Here is a 22,432-nt window from a genome sequence, read left to right as displayed (position 1 = left end):
GCTCTACCTCCTTTAGTGGACTTTGCTATCCTAGGTACTACCAAAAGTCCAGCGTTTTGTGACCTTAGGGAGCGTGACGCAGGAGCTAAACCATTAAGTGCCTTATAAATAAGTAATAATATTTTGTAACTGATTGCAATGATTTGTGTCATAAAAAGCGCTATACAAATAAACTTGAATTGAATTGAATAAATAAAATAATCATGTTAGAAACTATGCTGTTCTTTCAATTAATAAAAAGTCATCTCGTTTCATCTGGTCTCGTTGAGATATATAGTTGATTATCATCAGCATAACAGTGGAAACTAATCCCATATTTTCTAATGATATTACCAAGGGGCAACATGTATATTGAAAATAGCGGTGAACCTAAGACAGATCCTTTTGGCACTCCATATTTTAGAAGTTTCATCTGGTCTTGTTGAGATATATAGTTGATTATCATCAGCATAACAGTGGAAACTAATCCCATATTTTCTAATGATATTACCAAGGGGCAACATGTATATTGAAAATAGCAGAGGACCTAGGACAGATCCTTGTGGCACTCCATATTTTACTGGTGATAAATGACTCCCCATTTAAATAAACAAAGTGGTAGTGATCGGACAGGTAGGATCTAAACCATCTTAAAGCCTGCCCTTGGATACCTGTATAGTTTTGTAATCTATCTCTGAGTATGTCTTGATCTATGGTGTCGAACACAGCACTAAGATCAAGTAAAACTAGCAATGAGATGCAGCCTTGGTCTGACGCAAGAAGCAAGTCATTTGTAATTTTAACAAGTGCAGTTTCTGTGCTATGATGGGGCCTGAAACCCATCACACTCGGCGCGTGGGCGTGGTCGCATTAGATATAATGAAGGGAGACGTGAAAGACGGACATTGTGTTGTTTTCATATGGATTACTTTATCACAGAATATTTGTTTTTTTTGTAGCACTCGTTTAGTTTAAAAGTAGACATGTCAAGCTTTCTATAGATATATCTCTCATGTCTCTGTGTTGAGTATTCACTGAGTTACATTTCATTTTAATGACGCGTTTCGAAATGAAGATCACCGCAGACCAAGGCTGCAGACAGCGCACCTTGTTTGTTTTCTTTATTTTATAAATGCACAAAGTTTTGTTGTTATTATGTGTGGATACAAATTGATGTATTGCTCTTATCTGTACGATCAAAACTGAAAGTGTAATTTAAGTTATTTTCGGGGTTATCAGGAGAAAATGCCTCAACACGCGTATACGTGTGCATTGACTCCAGAGGGTTAAACATGTTCCAGTCTGTGCACTGAAAGCAGTCCTGTAGGTTTGAGGTAGCATCATCTGGCCAAACTGTGATGAGTTTTTGAACCGGTTTAGTGAGTTTCAGAAGTGGTCTGTATGCTGGAATTAGCATAACAGAGATGTGATCCGAGTACCCGAGGTGGGGGCGGGGTACAGCCTTGTATGCGTTCTTTCTGTCGTGTAAACAAAGTCCAGTGTGTTTTTCCCCCTTGTTGCAAAGTTCACATGTTGATAGAACTTTGGCAAAACTGTCTTTAAGTTTGGGTGGTTGTGTGGAGGTATCATTTCTGACGAGAAAATCATTAATTCTTACTTACATTGTAACCTGTACATTACTAGGTGAGGGTTTTCCAAGCTATAGCCTATGTGGAAAACTGAATCCATGCAGGACTTTAAATGATTTGAAGTAGCGACTATAATGATATTAATGTGATCTCGATTAAGCTCGCTAATTATTTAAACTTAAGTTTTCACCATAATAATTAGTCTACTGTAATGTCTTAAGACCCAATTATAAGGTCTTAAGACATTACAGTAGACTAATTATTATGGTGAAAACTTAAGTTTAAATAATTAAATTATTATTATTTTATTATAAATATTATTATAAACATATTTATGTGCGGTTGGGTTTTTCCCATGAAACTGTTATGTAAAAAATAAATTCTGCTGTTGTTTGTAATGAAAACATTTTACCTGTTTTTCTAATAGGTCTACAATAAAATAAGTAGGCTAAAAATCAGTAGTATCATATTTTATTCTATGTCGTTGTAGATCACATACAGTAAAATTCAAATGCTGGTTTACTGGTTTTCAATAAAGTGATTTCTGTTTTGTCAATAACATGCAGCAGCCGTGAAAACATAGTTGTTGTTTTTTTTTTTTTAAATCTTGTAAGCACCGCTAGCAGCCTACAGGAAAAGAATCCATGGGATTAATAAACTTGGCTCACCTGCCGCTTTTCTCCTGTTGAAAATGAACTGAGCTCGTGGTTGCTGTGTATCGGTGCAGTACAGAAGGGATGAAAGGGCCAGTGCCGCCCACACATTCCAAACCAATATTAAAAAATTAAGTACATTTTTTACCTATGAACAAAAATACAAAAAAAAAAAAAAAAAAAAAAAAAAAAAAAATATATATATATATATATATATATATATATATATATATATATATATATATATATATCTATATATATATATATCCAGCTAAACTTTAATTTCTTTAACAAAATGAAACTCAAACATTTTCTTATTTCTCTTTATAAAATCAAATGACCAAAAGATACACTGACCCAAATTCTGTTTTAGTGGTTATGAATAAAGTAATCTCTGATTCTTCAGTAACATGCAGCAGCCGTGGTCCGAGTGTACCTTCTGGTCATTTGATTTTCCATTTTAAAAGAAATAAAGAGAAATGACAAATGGTGAAATGTTCGCGTCTTCGTTTTGTTCAAGAAACATAAAAACAAAAATTTAGCTGGATTTTTTTTTTGAATTTGAATATACTTAAAAAAAAATTTTTTTTTTTTGAATGTGTGGGTCGTGCTGAAATGCCCCTTTTGTCCCCCATCTTCTGTACTACACTGTATAGTAAACCATGAGCGAGTCACCATTAAATGTCTATCAGGATGCCATAATGGCCACATCAAAGAAACATAGGGTGCTTCTCAAACAGAAGGACACATCCTTGTAAGGCTGCATATCTAAGCTGCCACGTCATCAAGCCCCATTGAAGGACATCTCAATTTGAAGGATTCTTAATAGGCGGTCTTCATTTTGCATCATTCATTCGGCCTGTTTTGATCAGGTGTGTCTTTTGCGTCCTTCAATCACCCACAATCCATTGCACACATTTAAACTCATGAAAAATAATCAGCTGAAGTTAATTAGTTGAAGGCATTATGCATTCTTTTTTGTTCAGTTGTAAATTAGAGCTGTAGTCAAGTCCAGCTTTGTCAAGTCCAAGTCCAAAAGTTTCGAGTCCAAGTCAAGACCGAGTCCAAAGAGGTTCGAGTCCAAGTCAAGTCCAAGTCCAAAAGTTTCGAGTCCAAGTCAAGACCGAGTCCAAATGAGAGAAAAAAAAGGATCCTCTTCAAGACCGCATACTTAACTAATGTATGTGATGCGAGAGACAGCATATTTCCTATTCTAAGAGAAAATAATTTTACATTATTATTTGTAATGATCAAAAAGCATGTGCAAAGTAACAACTCTGTAGCACAGGGGTCTCCAAACTAGATCCTGGAGGGCCAGTGCCCTGCAGAGTTTAGCTCCAACTGGCCTTAACACTATCTGGAAGTTTCTAGTGTGTCTTGTGAGAGATTGTTTTGTTTTTTTAAGTGTTTTTAATTAGGGTTGGAGCTAAACTCTAAAGGACACCGGCCCTCTAGGACCCAGTTTGGAGCTGTAGGGTCAAATAATTTTTTATGTACTTTATTTACATTTTATTTACTTTATAATGCTGCTGCATTATGTCTGTGGTCAAAAATTAAAATGACTGATGCCTTGGCGCAGCACACACACACGCAAAGCTCGGGATATGACAATGCGCGCAGTTAAGGCTAGAAGGGATACGTTTGGCTTTACTCGGCATGCGCACATAAATACAGCAAAATTTTTGTCATACTGTACTAGGGCTTGTCGGAAACAATCGACTACTCGAGCATGTATTAACCATAATGCATACAAAGAGTTTGCAAGTGCGTGAATTTTAGGATTACAATATTGCGTGGAGCTGTTACTTTCTATGACCTTATCTATGTTGTATGTAAAAATATGTAATGTAATAATTAGGTGTGTGCCTAAAGCCTAATACCTGGATAATGGCTTCAAAAACGAATAACGGACGAGGAATAATTCTGCCTGAATAATCGGCTGAAGCTGGCACAGTCCGGTGTTTGCTAGATAACAGCTGAGTCATGTGATCAGCGCAATATTTAAAGAGCTAATGTTAAAGAGCGCAAATCAAACACCGCATTAGTGTTTCCTCTCTGTGCATCTCTCAGATATCAGAGCTTGGCAGGAGTAATATCACCTAAAATAATACATCATACACGTTATATTATTTGTATATATTTAAAAGGAAATGATTTAAACCTTAGGCTACGATATGATGCGAATGAATGGAATAAGCACAGCGCGCTCAACAATCAAACAGCCGCGTTGTGCGTCTCAGTCTCTCAAAAACCAAACCTGTTCTCTCTCAAGAGTAGGATAATAATCAACGTAGATACGGATACATTTTTTTACTTGGCCTACATGTGTTTGCATCTTTATCTTTTGCTGGTTTGCGCGGCACACGCACATTTGTTTAGTGAAGTTCACTAAACATTAAGACTCGCTTTAAAGAGTTCTGCGTAATGAAAATGTGCGCATTGAATGGATTCAGTCGTGTTCAAATGATCACTAAATGTTTGTCATGACATCTCTCTGCTTGCATGATAAATATTATTTTAGAAATTAATAGTTATTTTAGTTTAACACGACGTAGCCTACTTGTTCAGTGATAACTATGAAAAAAATATAAAAAGTCATAACGGTCTTGTCAAGTAACTGTACGACGTTGTATCCGAATGCAGATACGAAAAATGTTGTGATTGCTACAAATACTGGCTGTTACATGAAAATTGTAATGTCATAATTATAAAGTTTTGCAAATTTACATATGTAATTGTTGCATAAGGCTATAAATTAATAAGCGTTTATTGATTAAAAAAAACTATTTAATGTGTTTTCATTTACAATAGCATGAACCACGAGTAGTTGAGTAACTAAAATAAAATAAAAAATCGACTAGTAGAAATCAGTAGTCTTGCAACCCCTATACTGTACAACATTAATAAGTATTTCATTATTTGGTTAATTTAAGGCTACCTATGTGTAGACGTAAATAAAACACAATCTAACAGGTAGAAAAATTAAATTGGAAACCTCTACAACTTTTCAGAACGCAGCAGCAAGTGCGCCGCTGGTCATGCACATCCTTTCCATAACAAAATTGAAAGCTAAGCCAAGATGGAGAAACAGGTGATCATAGCTGTACAAGGATAGCCATTTTTAAAATGAATTTATTAGCAGAGCTACTGCAAGGGGTTTTTAGTGCTGGAAATCCATTTATTCTTTGCTGAAACTTCTGCGTCTTCATGGAGAGCAGGTCATGGTTGCTTCTCAACAGCAGACGCCACTGGAGCGCAAGCATAGAGTGCAGGCTACAGAGTGCTTTGGAAAAAAGGAGAAAGCGGCGCACCTAGCGTTTTCCACACGTTTTCAGTCGCGACATGCAAATGTGGTTTTGTTTTGAAGGAGAAATGTTTTTTTTTTTTTGCTGGACTCGACAGCGAGTCCAATGACCAAGTCCGAGACAAGTCCGAGTGCAAACACCACCGAGTCCGAGACAAGTCCGAGACGATAGAAAAATGTCTCGAGTCCGGACTCGAGTCCAAGTCCGGACTCGAGTAATACAGCCCTATTGTAAATGAATCACATAATGCTAAACTGTGCATAACGTAAACCTGTGGGAGACCACAGACAGTTGTCATTACCTATGCTGCATTAATAGAAAGTCAAATAATATAAAAAAAAATCAATATAAAGTATTCTTCAAATTATTATTTTAATAGTATTTTCATGCCTTGAACGTAGGGGCAGAAACATGTATGACATAGCCATGCAAATTTACTTATATCTCATTCTAGCGTTTAATGCTGAGGAGGACTAATGCTGAGGAGGACTGGACTAGGAAGCATGCATCCTCGCTAGGACTGTTTGAGAAGCATCCATAAACAGGGCCGTTGAGTCGTAATTATTCTGTTTGTCTCATTTGCCAAGAGACAGTCTCCATTATGAACAGTGTTGGGGAAGCTACTTTGAAACTGTAGCTTGATAAGCTACAAGCTACTCGTAAGTTAAAGTAGTTAAGCTACAGTCAAGCTACCCTTCTGAAAAAGTAGGTAGCTACACTGAAACTTTTTTATTCACAACATATTACAAATAACTGAATAAGCATTCATGAGGAATGTTTAAAGAAAATATTTGGTATTTAAAACAACAATGCTGTACAATTATGATGACAAAGATGATTGTTTTATTACTCACAATATTCAAATATATCAGACTGTCAAAAGTGCAAAATTGCAACAAATTTAGCATTGCAATAACAACATTTTATTTTTTTATTTAAGTAACTGAAATTAAGCACACAGAAGCATTTTCTCAAAAATACTGTGTTACAGATGACTGCATTATAGTAAGATATTATACTGAACTCTGAACAACCACCCACATGCAGCGAGACAGGGAAAGCACTAACAGGTGTGGTTTAGGACTGCACGATTTGGGGAAAATAATCTAATTTTTTTAATCTAACAATTACGATTTGTGATTTAAAATGCGATTTCAAAACAAATTAACACACAAAAAAATAAAAAATACATTATAATATGGTTGGAGATAAGATGTGAGGAAAGGAAGCCAGGGACAAAGGCATCCAGCGGACATCACTGTAGCTGAATAAAAAGAAGATAGAAACGCTTGAACTGATTAACCCCTTTAAGCGATAGTTCACCCAAAAATGAAAATTTTAATGTTTATCTGCTTACCCCCAGGGTATCCAAGATGTAGGTGACTTTTTTTCTTCAGTAGAACACAAATTATGATTTTTAGCTTCGGGCGTTGCAGTCTCTCAGCTGTAAAAATGCTTGGCAAATGGTAACAGAATCTATGAAAGAGAAAAAAACATGCATAGACAAATTCAAATTAAACCCTGCGGCTGGTGGCGATACAATGATGTGTAAAGACACAAAATTATCGGTCTGTGCAAGAAACTGAACAGTATTTATATAGTTTTTTTTTTTTTTTACCTTATTCACGCAATGTCCAAACTATTAGAACTCTTGTGAACGTGCTTCACAGCAGCAGGTGCGTGAAACATCATCATCTTCTTGTTGCTTTATGGCGGATCACAGACTTATAAGTGCATTACCGCCACCTATCTCTTAAGTGGACCATTGACACTCCTAATTGAGATAGATAGATAGAGTGTTAATGGGCCATTTGAGAGATAGGTGGCCTTTAGCATGTTTAACATGTTTTTTTTTGTTTTTTTTACTTGACAGCTCTGACTGTCTAATTTTAAACCCTTTGTTTTTTCAAGTGATTGATTGACAGATGAGTAGGCAGCTGTGTCGTATGTAATGTATCAGGAATCATTACCTTCTACACTATAAATTTGATGGAATCCTATGCCTTTCTAAGAGGGTATTTACACTTTTATTTACAATTTTTTTTTTTTACTGGTCAGATCATTAAAACACATAATACCCTACAAGATGCATTCCAGAGGACTTGCACCACCACTGAATGTGGTGGGAAAAAGTGAACAGTTACAGCATCTTAAAACGTATACTTTGCCTCCATACAGATAAAAACAGTTTACACTGAGATCTTAAAAAATGCTGATGTCCTTTTGTCAGCTACTCATTTCTGTATCTGAAATGTACATGTTTCCTCTCAGGTGAGTGCTGAGCAGAAGTCTGTTGGGAGCACATCTGGAATGCATACTAGTGTGGAGACAAGCCAACTTCTTAAGGTTTTGTCATTTCTGTTTATCTTTACTGGCATGTGTTTTAGCAATATCACACAAGCAAGTGCTGTTGTTCTGCATAAAGTGTTGGGTAGTAATTTATATGTAATCCAGATTATGTAATTAGATTCCAGAAATTAAGTACCTGTAATTAGATTATAATAGTGTTTTAAAATGTGCTTATTCAAATTATAGTTACTATTTTTTATGAATTACATGATATAAATAACGACATATTATTCACACAATGGCAGTAGCTTATTCATAATTTATTGATTCACCCTCTTTTTTTTTCTTTTTTCTCTTTTATATTTCACTCTTAAAAAATCCTACTGTGTATTGTTATGTGTGGCTGTAGTATAAAGTGCATGACGAAGGAGTAGAGTCCAAGGAAGTAATTTTTATAAATCCGAAGGGAGAACAGAACAATCACATGGGCACAAAACATCAAACATAATCAACATAGGACAGCCTAACTGAGGAGAACCCAGGGCTTAAATAACTGGAGGAACAATCAGTAAGAACAGGAACAGCAGACCCTCCCGGGAAGGTGCTTCCTTGCACAGAACAGTCCAACGGAGGAGGGAGGGTGGAGACTCAGGTCGAGGATGAGGGGCTTACAACAGAAATAGGGGACAGTTCATGGGGCCAAGGTAGAGAAGAAGGTGTGAGGAGTCAGGAGCAGGATGAGCTGGATGGAGATCCAGAACGCAGCCAGGACAGCGGCCCATGGTGGAGTCGTCAGAGGGAGGAGCCATGGTGGAGGTATGGCTGGTTACACCAGGGGGCCAAAAGACAAAGCCGGTGGAAGAGGAGCCCAGGGCAAGGATCCAGTGGAGCCAGAGTGACAGAGGACCAAGGTGGAGGGATGAGGGAGCCTGGTGGAGCCAATAGGATGACATCCATGGAGGAGACGAAGGAACTAGGAGCCAAGGTGGAGCCGATGGGTCAATGAAGGAATCAGTGAAGACAGGGATGAGGAAATGGATGGTTTTAGGAGAGGAGGTGGGAGAAGGAGGCCGGGACAGAACACAGGAGAACAGATGCAGGAGATTCAGGGCTGAACGTAACCAGCGGAGATGTAGCAGATTCAGGGCTGTGCAAAACCACCGGAGAACTGGGTATTATCTACCCAAACCAGTCTGTTAAATCCACATTAAAAATGTCTTCTAGTTCCTCATAATATCCAGAGGCCAGTTGCAGCTCACCCTTAGTGGCAAGTGTGTGGACGGGGCTTCCGTCCAATCTTGTCGATCTCCACTAGTACACCCACAGTGTTGCCGGCTCATGCTGGCTCACCTGGTCAGACATGTCTTGAGGCTCTGGTTCAGGGGCGATGATAGCTCGTCGATCTCTGTGTGCTCTGGCTCTCCCCCTGATGTTGGCTCAGGCCAATAAAGGTCGTTGTGCACTCCTCAAGGGAGCGATCTACCTGCTCCAGGCATAGGATTTGGACTGTTGGCAGATCCATCAGGGAGGAGGGAGAAAAAGAAATAAAACTAAACAAACAGAAATCACAGCAAATCTAACAATCTAACAGCAAAACCACCTCCCGATGTAACAATGTAACCTGCATGTAACCTGTAATTATTTAACAAATTTTTTGCAATCAGAGTTGTTCAGAATTGCATTTGTTGTAATCTAGCAGTGGAATAAAAGGGAAGTAATTTAGATTGCTTTAATTTACATAGGTTTGTAGACCAATAAGTTCACCTATTATGCTCTTCCATAGTACCGGGCAGATGTTGTGGTCCCCAGTCGTATGGAGGAGATGATCAGGGTTATTCGAGAACGAGACTTTCCAGCATTTGGTGAGCTGACCATGAAAGACAGTAATCAGTTTCATGCCATCTGTCTGGACACCTACCCACCCATATTCTACCTGAACAACATGTCGCACCGGATCATCAGTCTAGTGCACCGCTACAACCAATACTATGGAGAGACCAGGGTGAGTGCAAGTAATAAATACATATAATTAGAGATTTAATGCCACTAACCATGCAAAATTTGACAAATCAGAAGATTATTTAATCCTTGAAAGAGCTCATGATTTCAACCTGGTAACCTGTACACAAAAATATTGTTTCCAGGCAGACAGATGAAACCAATGTTACCTTTGCTTTTGGAAGTTGATTTAAATTAGCCAAACACATAAATGCTCACTAGAAAGCCTTTCTGTATGCAAAATTCCATCAGAAAGTCAGTGAATGTACTGTGGGTAATTTGTGGGCATGACACCTGAGTTTGAAACTAAGGACTCTTACAAACTCTAGAAAAGCCATGAAATGCCCAAACACAAATGGTGTTTATCTAATTAACAGCCTTAGAACTAATTGTAAGGAGATTTTAGTATATGTTAGATGCTGTCAATATGCCAGGATGTTGGATCCAATCTCTTTAAAATCTTTTATCTCATTAAAAGGTATTCATTTTGTCTGACACTTAACACCAGTTAACAGTGATTTTGTCTGATATCCAAACTTGTCATCAAATAACTTGACAGAGAGAGGCAGGATAAGAACAGGAATCATGAGATATATTCACCATCACTTTGAGCAGAGTTTATTGAATGATCTTTAATTGTGTCTTAATGCTCCAGTCTGACTTTGTCGACGGGCGCGTCACAGCAATTCATAAAGAGCTATTTGCACCACAGAGAAGGCAGCTTTCCATATTGCGATAACTGCAATATAGCTATTGACAAACAAACCGCAGAGGGTTATGCACTTCTCATTTTACACTTCATGCATGTATACTGAATATTAAATAAGTTAGTAATGAAATCATAATGTGTATCATGCTGATTTGTACAGAGGTTCTATAGATTTGCACTTAACAAGCCTAAACAAATGAGGAATGAGAGAGAGATCGACTGAGCGTGTGCGATTACTTGTGTCTGTCCTTCAGGCCAGGTCATATATATTTGTGAAAATAGGTTGTCATGTCCAAGTAAAGCAAAATCTCTGTCTTAGCTTGGGCTGGACCAGAATATTCGATTATTCGAATATTCGTCCGGTGGGTTGGCATTCGATTTTCAATTTTGAGATTAGAATATTCTAAAAAAAAAACAGCATGTCTATATGCTCTTAACAGACCTGTGTGTTTTGTATCACTAGTGCAGTGTCTGTTCTCGGAGCATATAAGCCCTGCTCGCGTGAGGCGCGCCGCTTCTGGCTCGCGCTGTTCTGTAGTTTATTAAAAGTTTACTAATTCTGAATGTGTCGCGTGTCCATATTGCACCAAAATGCGACACTGCACTCCCTTGGGTTTGCAGCAAAACACCCGCCACGAGTGAAGTCAATTGGATGAATGGTTCTCGACATAATACAAATGCAAACAGACAAACACACAGAGATTCCTGCCTTTATTACACCGTGTCTACACCAGACGCAACAATACTACCGTTGAAATCATTTGAAATTTGTGTCAGTACATCATAAACAGAATGCAGCAGCAGTCAGCAGAGGCTTGCGAAGCAGCCAGGCAAAAGTATAAATCCCACTTAATAGGTTCTATTGTATTTTGTCGCGCCGCTCGTGTCCAGTGTAGACATGGTGTTAGAGAGATGAATATGTTTAGACCCCTCCCTGTGAAGCTTTGAATATTCGGTGTTGATTACTACTGAAGCTTGGAAGCTCAAAAAATGGTATTCTGACCAGCCTTAGTCTTAACAAAGACACATTGCTGGTCAGCAGAGCCTTCTAAAGTGGCGCTCAAAGTTGAAATTATTTCAACAGCGTTTTTCATTTTGTCTTTCTTTGAATGAATCAGCGTTTTTGAACGTGTAGTTGAATGAATGGTTTAAAGACTCACTCAAAGACAGTCCCTTGCCACCAGTGTTGCCAGATTGGGCCGGTTCCCGCCCAATTGGGCGGTTTTGAATTTGATTGTGTGGGGAAAAAAATGGTTTGGGCGGTTGGACAAAATTTGGGCTGGTTTAGGGTCAGTTTGGCAGTTTTCAAACATCAAAAATGTATAGGCTAATTGGTTAAAAAACCCAAGTTTGCATGTAAAGCATTCAATTATTCACCATGATGTTACTAAACACACACGCCTTCTGCAGAGTTGGCTGGTGCTGATGTTGATGTCGCTGCCCTACTTTAAGCCAATCATGAAGGATCAGCAGACGTAATGTTTCATGAGTGATGGGTTTTTAGCATGACAATTGATCAAATTTTGAATGTATAGCTGTATATCCAAGAATTCACGATGCCAGAGTGGCCTAAATATAAGTTACACATGAGTGGGTCACATGAGTGACTCTGAAAACATGAATTACACCTGTGGAGGGAGATGACAGGAAGGTTCTTAGTTGATATCAATGTTACTCTGAAATCAGAGCACAGTTAAATAATTTAATCAAAATCCAAACTGAATAGGGGACTATAAGATCCTGTCCTGCATCAGAAAGCTGGTGGACTTGATAAGTTTTGACTGTGCAAAGTTCTGTATTATGTTCAATGTACTTCATGAAAGACGTGATGTAGTTCTGTCTTAAGTTAAAGTGCATCACGAAGGTAAGCTCATTATTGATTTTTTTGGTTCCATATTATCGTATTGTATCAATGAATGACACAGTTTTGGCTGTCATGGTGTGTGCGTAAACGAGTGTGAAATACCTAATTACAGAGCCCGACCGATTTATCGTTTTGCTGATTTTACCGATATGAGCCTGTTGCAGATATATCATATCGGCGAATATGCATATGATATTGATATTATTTTTTTTTGAGGATAATAAAACGCAGATAAAATGCTTGTAAATGTGTAATTACGTATGATATGCCGATGGTTTGATTTTTTTTTACTGGAGATATGGAGGAAACGCTTTAAAGATTAAGTGTATGGAATACCATTGAACTTTGAAAGGCAATATCTCTGTAACGGCACGTGGATCCGCACCAAATTCGGGGGATCCTTTCAGCTTGAGGAACCCTCTTGTTTCCAAATCGAGTGTATGTCTCGATGCCCCCTTTTAAATGAGACCATTGATAGCTTCGGGGTCTGGGAGTTACAGGCGGTTAAATTTGGAGGGTGGCGGAGGGTGGTGTTCAAGAGGGCTCCTCGAGCTGAAGGGACTCCCCAAATTTGGTGGAGATCCACCGCTGCGTTCACGAGATAGTGACACCAGCCAACACTTTCACCTCAGTAAGGAGGTCTCTTGATCAGGCAGCAGCATTCAAGCGTTGTCTTATTCGACCACAAGTTACCTGTGAAGTGTACTTCACATGATATTCTGCCATGATTTCAGTTCCAAGGGAACGTACACGTTACATTCAAAAGGCATTAAAGGTGACATATCATGAAAATCTGACTTTTCCACGGTTTAAGTGCTATAATCAGGTCCCCTTGTTTTTAATATAAAAAGTGATTGTGGAATGGATATTTTTTTTTTTTTTACCTTTTATCATAGTCTTGGGCATGTCAAAGATTAGTAACAACAGTGGCTTTGATGCATTACTAGTTTTTGTGCAGCATCAGATTTTTAATTTTTTCTCCCTCATTCGTGGCTGTTTTTGCCCTATTGACTTCCATTATAATTACATTTTTTGATTGCAAAGCCATGACACCATATAATCATGCATTCTTGATTGTTGGTGGTTTTCCCTGTTGGTGGTTTTCCATACAACTCCATATACAAGCCAGAAACTAAGGTTTTTTTTTTTTTTTTTTTTTTTTTTTTTTTTTTTTTTGCACAGGCCTATCTAAAGGGTTAATGGTGCCACCTAGTGATCCACTGTAAAAATTACAAATTTTACCTCTTCCCAACAGGGAAAGTCACCCTGGAATTTTTATAACATTTAGTAGTTTTGATCAGGACTGAGGTTGATTTAATAGATTTATGCAAAAAAAAAAAAAAAAATTAATGGATGTTTTCATCCACGAACATAACGAAAGGGTAGTGAATTTGAACAATCCACAAGGGTTAAAGTGAATTTAAATTGAATTTAAATTGTATTTATTTACAGAGGTATATTATGAAATTGAAATTGATTTGGAACAATGTTGAATCAACTTTACTGTTCAGTGTGCTGATGTCAGACATTTTGGATAATAAAGTTAATTGTTAAATTGTTAAATGCCCTGCCTCCATTACATATCTTTGTCACGCCGTTATAAATGTTTGATCACCACATTTGAGTTATCATTGCTAAAAATGTGTTTATGTATATACTGTATTCTATATATAGTACCAGTCAAAAGTTTGGAAACCCGAATGGGAAAGCGAATGGGAAAACTTTTGACTGGTACTGTGCTATAATATACATATATTGGCTGATATATCAAATTTTTTTTTACTCTCTAATATCAGAAACCGGCCCCCTAAAAAGCCATATCGGTTGTGCTCTACCTAATTACGTTGCTTCCGATCACTTATACTGAGCACTTTTTCCATTTAAATTGGCTTATTCTGACTGTTGACACTGAAAAGATACAAGTGTTTTTCATAGAGTATCGGTTAATTTCTTGATTGTCGTTTTGACATAGGCTGGTGTCTACCTGGACATTTCTATTTGGTAATTGTCTTTATTTGCACTGATTTGATCTGTTTTCCTGGGAAATTTATCTTTTTATATTATTTTGTCATCTTTATTTTGTTTTAAAGAGTTAAAATGGTCCTTATCAGCCTTGATTGGCATTGAATTGCAATAAAAATCTATCACATTATTTTGACAGTTTAAGATTTTAAGACAGTTTTTTGTTGGATCAGATGGGTTTTGTTAAGCTTTTGGGCTGGAAATCGTCCACCTGATCTGGCAACATTGCTTGTCGCCACCTTGTGGAGCAACAATCTTACTGCACTGACTGATAGATTGTCTACAATGCGCACAGGTGGAAATATCAATTGAAAGTCTTTTGTCCAGTCAGGTTCGAATATCAGAACTAACTGTTACAGGCTGTTAGATACAGAATAACAATATCCTAAACAATCTTATTGTCAGGTTTATGTTGTGTTATGTGGACCGTTATTTTGTCATTCTCTTCTGTTTCACATCCTGTCTCTTCTCTTTCACATCCTGTTTCAATGCTATTTGGTTTCGGTTCCAATGGTTTCTGAATATAACCTTTTTATATCGTAACACACACAAAACCCGAAAAATATGCGTTGTAGTCCAAACGAGTCGTTCGTTGTAGTTTTTGAAAAGTGATTTCTGTTAAATAAAGTATCTCCATTTGAATTGGACTTTGAGCTTTGTAACTTTGCAGATCTTTTTTATGCTTAAACAGCAACATTACAGACTAACTAAAGTTGAAAAAGTGAACAAGCATAATAGCACCCCTTTAATAAATGCATTAACAAATTTAATTAATATATTTGATAAATGCAAATAAATGCTGTTCATTAAACTTTATATTTATTGAAAAATCCTGAAAAATAAAGTGCATTTCCACACAAAATATGAAGCAGCAAACTTTTCAACATTGATAATAATCAGAAATGTTTCTTGAGAGTCAAATAAATTGTAATGATTTCTAAAAGATCATGTGACACTGAAAGCTGGAGTAATGATGAAGAACATTCTGCTTTGCATCACAGGAATAACATTACATTTTATAATACATTAAAATTCAAACTGCATTTATAGTTAAGAGGTGTAACCAACATGAAAACCAGAGAGCTGTCTATGGGTGAAAAACAAGCAATTGTGAAGCTGAGAGAAGAAGGAAAATCAATCAGAGCCATTGCACACATGGCCATAGCCATTTCAACCATTTGGAATGTCCTGAAGAAGAAAGAAGCCATTGGTGCACTAACAGACATCGAACGGGTAGACCAAGGAAAACAACTGCAGTTGATGACAGAAATATTGTGAGAGCTTTCAAGAAAGACCCTAAAACAACTGTAAGTGAGATCAGCAACAACCTCCAGAGGGCAGGGGTGATGGTATCACAATCTACTGTTCGCAGAAGACTTCATGATCACAAGTACAGAGGCTACACCAGAAGATGCAAACCACTCATTAGCAAGAAGAATAGGAAGGCTGCTGCAGGAGTAGTATTGTCCTCTGGTTTGATCCACGTCTCTGTCAGGGCCATGAGGTTTAGTCTTAAATGACTAGTAATAGATGTAATGAAATCTGCTTTGTTTACTGCAGACTGACAATTCCAGAGACCAACAGAAAAATAAAGTAGTCTATTAACAGACATAGGCAAAGAGCACAGGTTGTTAGGATTGCGCTGCCAATAATGCGTGATGCGTGGTTTGCGAGTGGTAGTAATTGTAGGGATATGGAAACACATAGAAAGAGTTGGTCATAAAAACAGAAACAGAAGTGAAGAAAGGTGTTAAAAAAAAGAGGTTGAGTCAAAAGCGATACTTATGTACCTTGTCTGTGTCCCTTCACTGTGGAGTCGCACAGTATAGTCAATGTTCTTTACACTCTTCGGTCTTCACACGAGGGCTGCCGCGATCGCTACCGCGGTGTACTAACCTTTTTTATACCCGTTGGAAATTGATTTCAGCTGAACACACTTTACTGTTTATCACAACTAATGGCTAAACAAGCGCAAGACATTGACAGGGTATGCGATACAGTAGAAGACCAAACGCAACTTCAGCACATCTCAACACAGTAAACAAAAACAAGCGTTTCCTAGCAACGACAACTGTGCTAAACACTAATGAGACAAGAAATAAATACACTTACGATCTGCTTTTAACTTCCACTGATTGACTGCTTCCCTCAAAAAGTATTTCTTTACACTGTCTTTTGCTAGTGCTTAAACACACTTTACTGTTGATCACAACAAAAGGCTAAGCAAGCGCACAACACTAATAAGGTATGTGATACAGTACAAGACCAAACGCAACTTCAGCACATCTAATGAATATATACCCATACATGCACTTAAATATAACATGCATCCAACATATGCCTATATTCAGACACTTGACAGTGGAAAATAATTTAAATGAACACAGAAAATATACAAATAGAAAAAAAAATACCAATGACAGTAACACTTTTTATCTCTTAGGATACTGCTTGTTCCCTTAACGTAAGCAAGAACAAAACAAAAGGCAGTAATAATCTACACAATCTAATTGTTGGATCATATAGTTATTCATTGATAAGTAAACAAGCAATATATAAAATTATTTAAACATTGAGAGTGCACCCCTTATCCTGTCCACTAAGCCAATAATAAATTATGGCCCGGTTTCACAGACAGGGCTTAGATTTAGCCAGGATTAGGCCATAGTTAAATTAGGACATTTAAGTAATTTTTATAAACATTCCTTAGAAAAAACATTACTGGTGTGCATCCTGAGATAAAACAAAGGCACTGATATATTTGAGTGCTAGATTATTTCAGTTTAAACACCTCAGACTTACACTTTAACCTGGGACTATGCTTAAGCCTTGTCTGTGAAACCGGGGGTATTTATTTCAAAGTCAGAGTGTTTTTTAATCTTTCTTAAAAATTACATGTACTAACATGTAATTAAGCCTGCTGTTATTCATGCATGAATCCATATAACTCCAGCTGTAGTTAAGGATAGCTCTTCATGAATTCATGATTAGTTAACAACTTTAATAATCATTAGTATTTGATTAATTAAGTATTAATTTAGGCATTAATTCATGATTATTCAGGTACCCTTATTGCAAAGTTTTACCCATATTTACCCATGTTTTTTTTTTATTTTTATTAAAACTAATGTATAAGTCGCAGTTTATTGCATTCAGAAATAATAACGACATGCCTAATAATGTTATAATGTACCAACATTATAAACACTAGGCCTATAGGATATTTTTAGTTCCCCTCACTTTACAACAAATCCTTTAAATTTTACTATAAGAACAGAACAAAAATGAAAAATATATAATTCTAATGGATAAATATAATTGCAGTATATAATAATATAGGCTTAGCTATAAACAAACAAAAAAATATATAATTATAATAATTTAAAGCGAACCATAAGGTAAGGTTGGGCTTACCTCTCTCATTCAGGACAAATCCAAACGTTTCCATATTCGTGATGTTGCCCATTTGAAGCTAAACTATTATTCATTAGGTAAAATAGGCTTTGTAGTTCATACATGTTTCAGTATCGACGAAAAAAAAATCATAAGGAGCAAAAATATGCCAAAGTGGACCACTGCTCACGGCTGCGCTTTTTCCAATGAATATGTGTGCGTGAGGTGCCAGCATGATCAAACAGCTGAAACAGAAAATACTCTGTTTTTGGTCACACAGTAAAGACATAATTTGAAACTGCAAAGTGTTAGCAGTTTCAACACTTAACACTGGACTTCAAGTAACTTGGGCTATGAGCTTCTCCCCCCTTCCTCCAGAAGTGAGGAGTGGCTTAACAAGAGGAATAAGACAACTGTAGCCAAATTCCTTGACACGTCTGTGTGTGGTGGCTCTTGATGCCTTGACCCCAGCCTCAGTCCATTCCTTGTGAAGTTCACTAAAATTCTTGAATCAATTTTGCTTGACAATCCTCATAAGGCTGTGGTTCTCTCGGTTGGTTGTGCATCTTTTTCTTCCACACTTTTTTCTTCCACTCAACTTTCTGTTAACATGCTTGGATACAGCACTCTGTGAACAGCCAGCTTCTTTGGCAATCAATGTTTGTGGCTTACCCTCCTTGTGAAGGGTGTCAATGATTGTATTCTGGACAACTGTCAGATCAGCAGTCTTCCCCATGATTGTGTAGCCAAGTGAACCAAACTGGGAGACCATTTTGAAGGCTAAGGAAACCTTTGCAGGTGTTTTGAGTTGATTAGCTGATTGGCATGTCACCATATTCTAATTTGTTGAGATAGTGAATTGGTGGGCTTTTGTTAAATGTGAGCCAAAATCATCACAATTAAAAGAACCAAAGACTTTGAGTTTCACAATTTGAGTTGAATAACTGAAATAAATGAACTTTTCCATGACATTCTAATTTATTGAGATGCACCTGTGTGTATGTGTGTAAATGTGAGCATATATATATTGAGATATATCCTATATATATATGTGTGTATATATATATAGATATATATATATATATATATATATATATGCCCATATATGTAATTACTAGGGTTGGGAACCGAGAACCGGTTCTTATTTAGAACCGGTTCTGTTTTTTGAAAAGAACCGGAACCATGAGCAATTTCTAAGTTTCGGTTCTGAAAACGGTTCTGGTGCGACATGTGACCAAGTGCTGTGAGCAGCCTTGCACCGGTGTTCTGATGATTCGGCGTTTCCCGTAAAGGATGTCACAAACCAAATAACCGAAATGCCGCCCTAACTCTTTAATAACTGAGCACTGAGTTTCCAATGGCGCACACTCCACAGACTCGCCACGCCGCATCGTGCACATCGTTTTGTCTGACTGTACATGTACCGCAACTAAATTACATTATATTTGTCCCATATTGTCATTAATGGTAACACTTTATAATAACGTTCAGTTATAAGTCATTTATAAATTATTAGTTAATGATGAACTAATCATTTACAAAACATGACTATACATTCACAAATGATTAATAAGTAATAAGATAACATTTTAATAATGTTTTATTAATTCAATTATAAGTCACTTATAAGTTATTAGTTAATGATGAACGAATCATTTACAAAACAAGACTATACATTCATAAATGATTAATAAGTAATAAGATAACATTTAAGTAATGTTTTATTAATTCAGTTATAAGTCACTTATAAGTTATTAGTTAATGATGAATGAATCATTTACAAAACATGACTATATGTTTATAAATGATTAATGAGTGGTATGCTAACGATTTACAAATGTGTTTTTAAGTTATCTTAAAAAAAAAGTTAAATCATGAAATAAATCAAACCTTTCATTAGTAGATGGTTTATAAGTTATTAGTTGATACATTATTCATCACTTATAAATCATTGAAGTATTTATGTCAAAATTGTTTTGTATAATTATCTCAATAAACAATTGTTAATCATGAACAAATAATGAATAAACCATTAGTAAATGATCAGTATATGATTTATTGATGGAGTTTTTAGCTCGTCTGTGTTCAAAAGTACAAACATGAAGGTATGCTAAAACACTATTTTTAAGAAGAGTAATTCATTTGTTTTGAAGTGGATAAACATTTATAAATGCCTTAGTCAGGTGATTCCAGTGGCTTGTGTTAAATCCTTTCACTCATCAGCACAGACTTGTGTTCTGTGTGGATCTAGTGATGAAGTGAACCTATCAACCGCTTTTTACCTTCCACTGAAGCTCACATCAGGTGCACAGAGTTAAAGACTCCATGTGTGTCAGAGAAGATAGCCGTCTATACCCTCACCAGTCAGCACTTAGTACACACTACAAAGTGTTCAACACCTGTTATAGATGATGTGTAAACGCATGAATAAATAATTTACAAAGCTTTCTGTATCCCCTAATCTAAAGTGTAAACTATTCATTACTTGTAAATGTGTTACATATCACTTGTAGACATTTCTTACCTGTTACAAATTATTTTTATATGTACACAAGTCATTTATAACACTTTCTGCATCGCCTAATCTAAAGTGTAAACTATCCATCACTTGTAAATGTGTTACATATCATTTGCAGATCTTTATAAATTATGTACAAACTGCAGTTTGTAAATTTACCATGTATTTGCCATATGCAAAGGTTGTGGTATACCTTTCAGTTACAGGATATACAAATCTATACAAATCCCTTATATGATATTTAAATTATAAATATGTTTAATGCAAATATATTTTACTATTATATAGATATCTTTGAGCCTCCAGCTCACTCCTTATGCATGACTTTTTAGCCACTTCATAAAAATAAAAACGCAATATAAATATATTGACAGTGACTATTATCTTAGTTAATATACTATTGTATAAAAAAGATAATTTTAAGCTCCTACTCCAACCTATAATCTTAAACATAACCATTTTGACAATATACAAAGTGTAACAGGCAGATAAATGTACGTTAGTCACAATTATTTAAAACATTACAAACAGCAGTATAAAGAACACATAAAATGACGCGTGTGCTACATTACCAGTGTTCTGACAGCAAGAGAGTTACAGAATGAAATTAAAGTGTTTAATCGCTGCATGATCTGATCCTGATCTGCATTTCCATCCTTCAAAGCGTCGCGCTGCATCTCACTCAACACAATTTGGCATGTCGCAAACAATCTATAGTAGTCGCAAATCACAATTGACAACCGAATAAGGAGCGAGGTTTGACGTCACTGCCCCAAACCAGTGTCGTTGTGTAGAAGCGCCAATTTTGAAAGTTTTAACGGGTGAGACGGCAGCTATATACGGTTATTAATGTATAATGATTATATTATGGAAAACAAATCTTTTCCTCACACGCTGGTATCGTACGACTTCTGAAGACTTGGAATAAATCCACAAAATAATGGACTATGTTTATGGTGCGTTTTCATGTTATGGTGAGCAGCTGTCCCATGGGAAACAAAATAAAAAAATAAACAATTAAGTGCTGATTAAATGGTGGCTGAGTGTTAATTTATTTATTTAAAAAAATAATAATAATAAGTTCAAGCTTGGGTAAAGTGATGGAATGAGATGGATCATGTAACAGGAAGATCTGCAAATGATATGTAACACTTTTACAAGTGATGGATAGTTTACACTTTAGATTAGGGGATGCAGAAAGTGTTATAAATGACTTGTATACATGTACAAATAATTTGTAACAGGTAAGAAAGGTCTACAAGTGATATGTAACACATTTACAAGTGATGAATAGTTTACACTTTAGATTAGGGGATGCAGAAAACTTTGTAAATGATTTATTAATGTGTTTACACATCATCTATAACAGGTGTTGAACACTTTGTAGTGTGTACTAAGTGCTGACTGGTGAGGGTATAGACGGCTGTCTTCTCTGACACACATGGAGTCTTTAACTCTGTGCACCTGATGTGAGCTTCAGTGGAAGGTAAAAGCGGTTGATAGGTTCACTTCATCACTAGATCCACACAGAACACAAGTCTGTGCTGATGAGTGAAAGGATTTAACACAAGCCACTGGAATCACCTGACTAAGGCATTTATAAATGTTTATCCACTTCAAAACAAATGAATTACTCTTCTTAAAAATAGTGTTTTAGCATACCTTCATGTTTGTACTTTTGAACACAGACCAGCTAACAACTCCATCAATAAATCATATACTGATCATTTACTAATGGTTTATTCATTATTTGTTCATGATTAACAATTGTTTATTGAGATAATTATACAAAAACAATTTTGACATAAATACTTCAATGATTTATAAGTGATAAATAATGTATCAACTAATAACTTATAAACCATCTACTAATGATCAGTTTGATTTATTTCATGATTTTAACTTTTTTTGATAACTTAAAAACACATTTGTAAACCGTTAGCATACCACTCATTAATCATTTATAAACATATAGTCATGTTTTGTAAATTATTTGTTCACCATTAACTAATAACTTATAAGTGACTTATAACTGAATTAATAAAACATTACTAAAATGTTAACTTATTACTTAATCATTTATGAATGTATAGTCATGTTTTGTAAATAATTA

General features: G+C 36.2%; 1 protein-coding gene across 7 annotated transcripts in view; it reads left to right on the top strand.

Moving 5' to 3' along the window:
• The window catches only part of mvda (mevalonate (diphospho) decarboxylase a), an 84,508-nt gene that overhangs the window by 28,300 nt on the left and 33,776 nt on the right, over positions 1-22,432 (top strand). For 6 of the 7 annotated variants that reach the window (XM_042775024.1, XM_042775029.1, XM_042775026.1 and 3 more), the window contains exons 7-8: positions 7,798-7,872; positions 9,599-9,817. In XM_042775024.1, coding sequence (XP_042630958.1) covers positions 7,798-7,872; positions 9,599-9,817 — 294 coding nt within the window. The remainder of the gene's footprint in view (positions 1-7,797; positions 7,873-9,598; positions 9,818-22,432) is intronic. The other variant, XM_042775028.1, reaches the window with a different exon arrangement.

This window comes from Cyprinus carpio, chromosome A18 (assembly GCF_018340385.1).
Source record: "Cyprinus carpio isolate SPL01 chromosome A18, ASM1834038v1, whole genome shotgun sequence".
NCBI classification, from domain to species: domain Eukaryota; kingdom Metazoa; phylum Chordata; class Actinopteri; order Cypriniformes; family Cyprinidae; genus Cyprinus; species Cyprinus carpio.
Note: the sequence above shows the minus strand (reverse complement) of the source record. Positions and strands in the feature narration are given on the sequence as shown.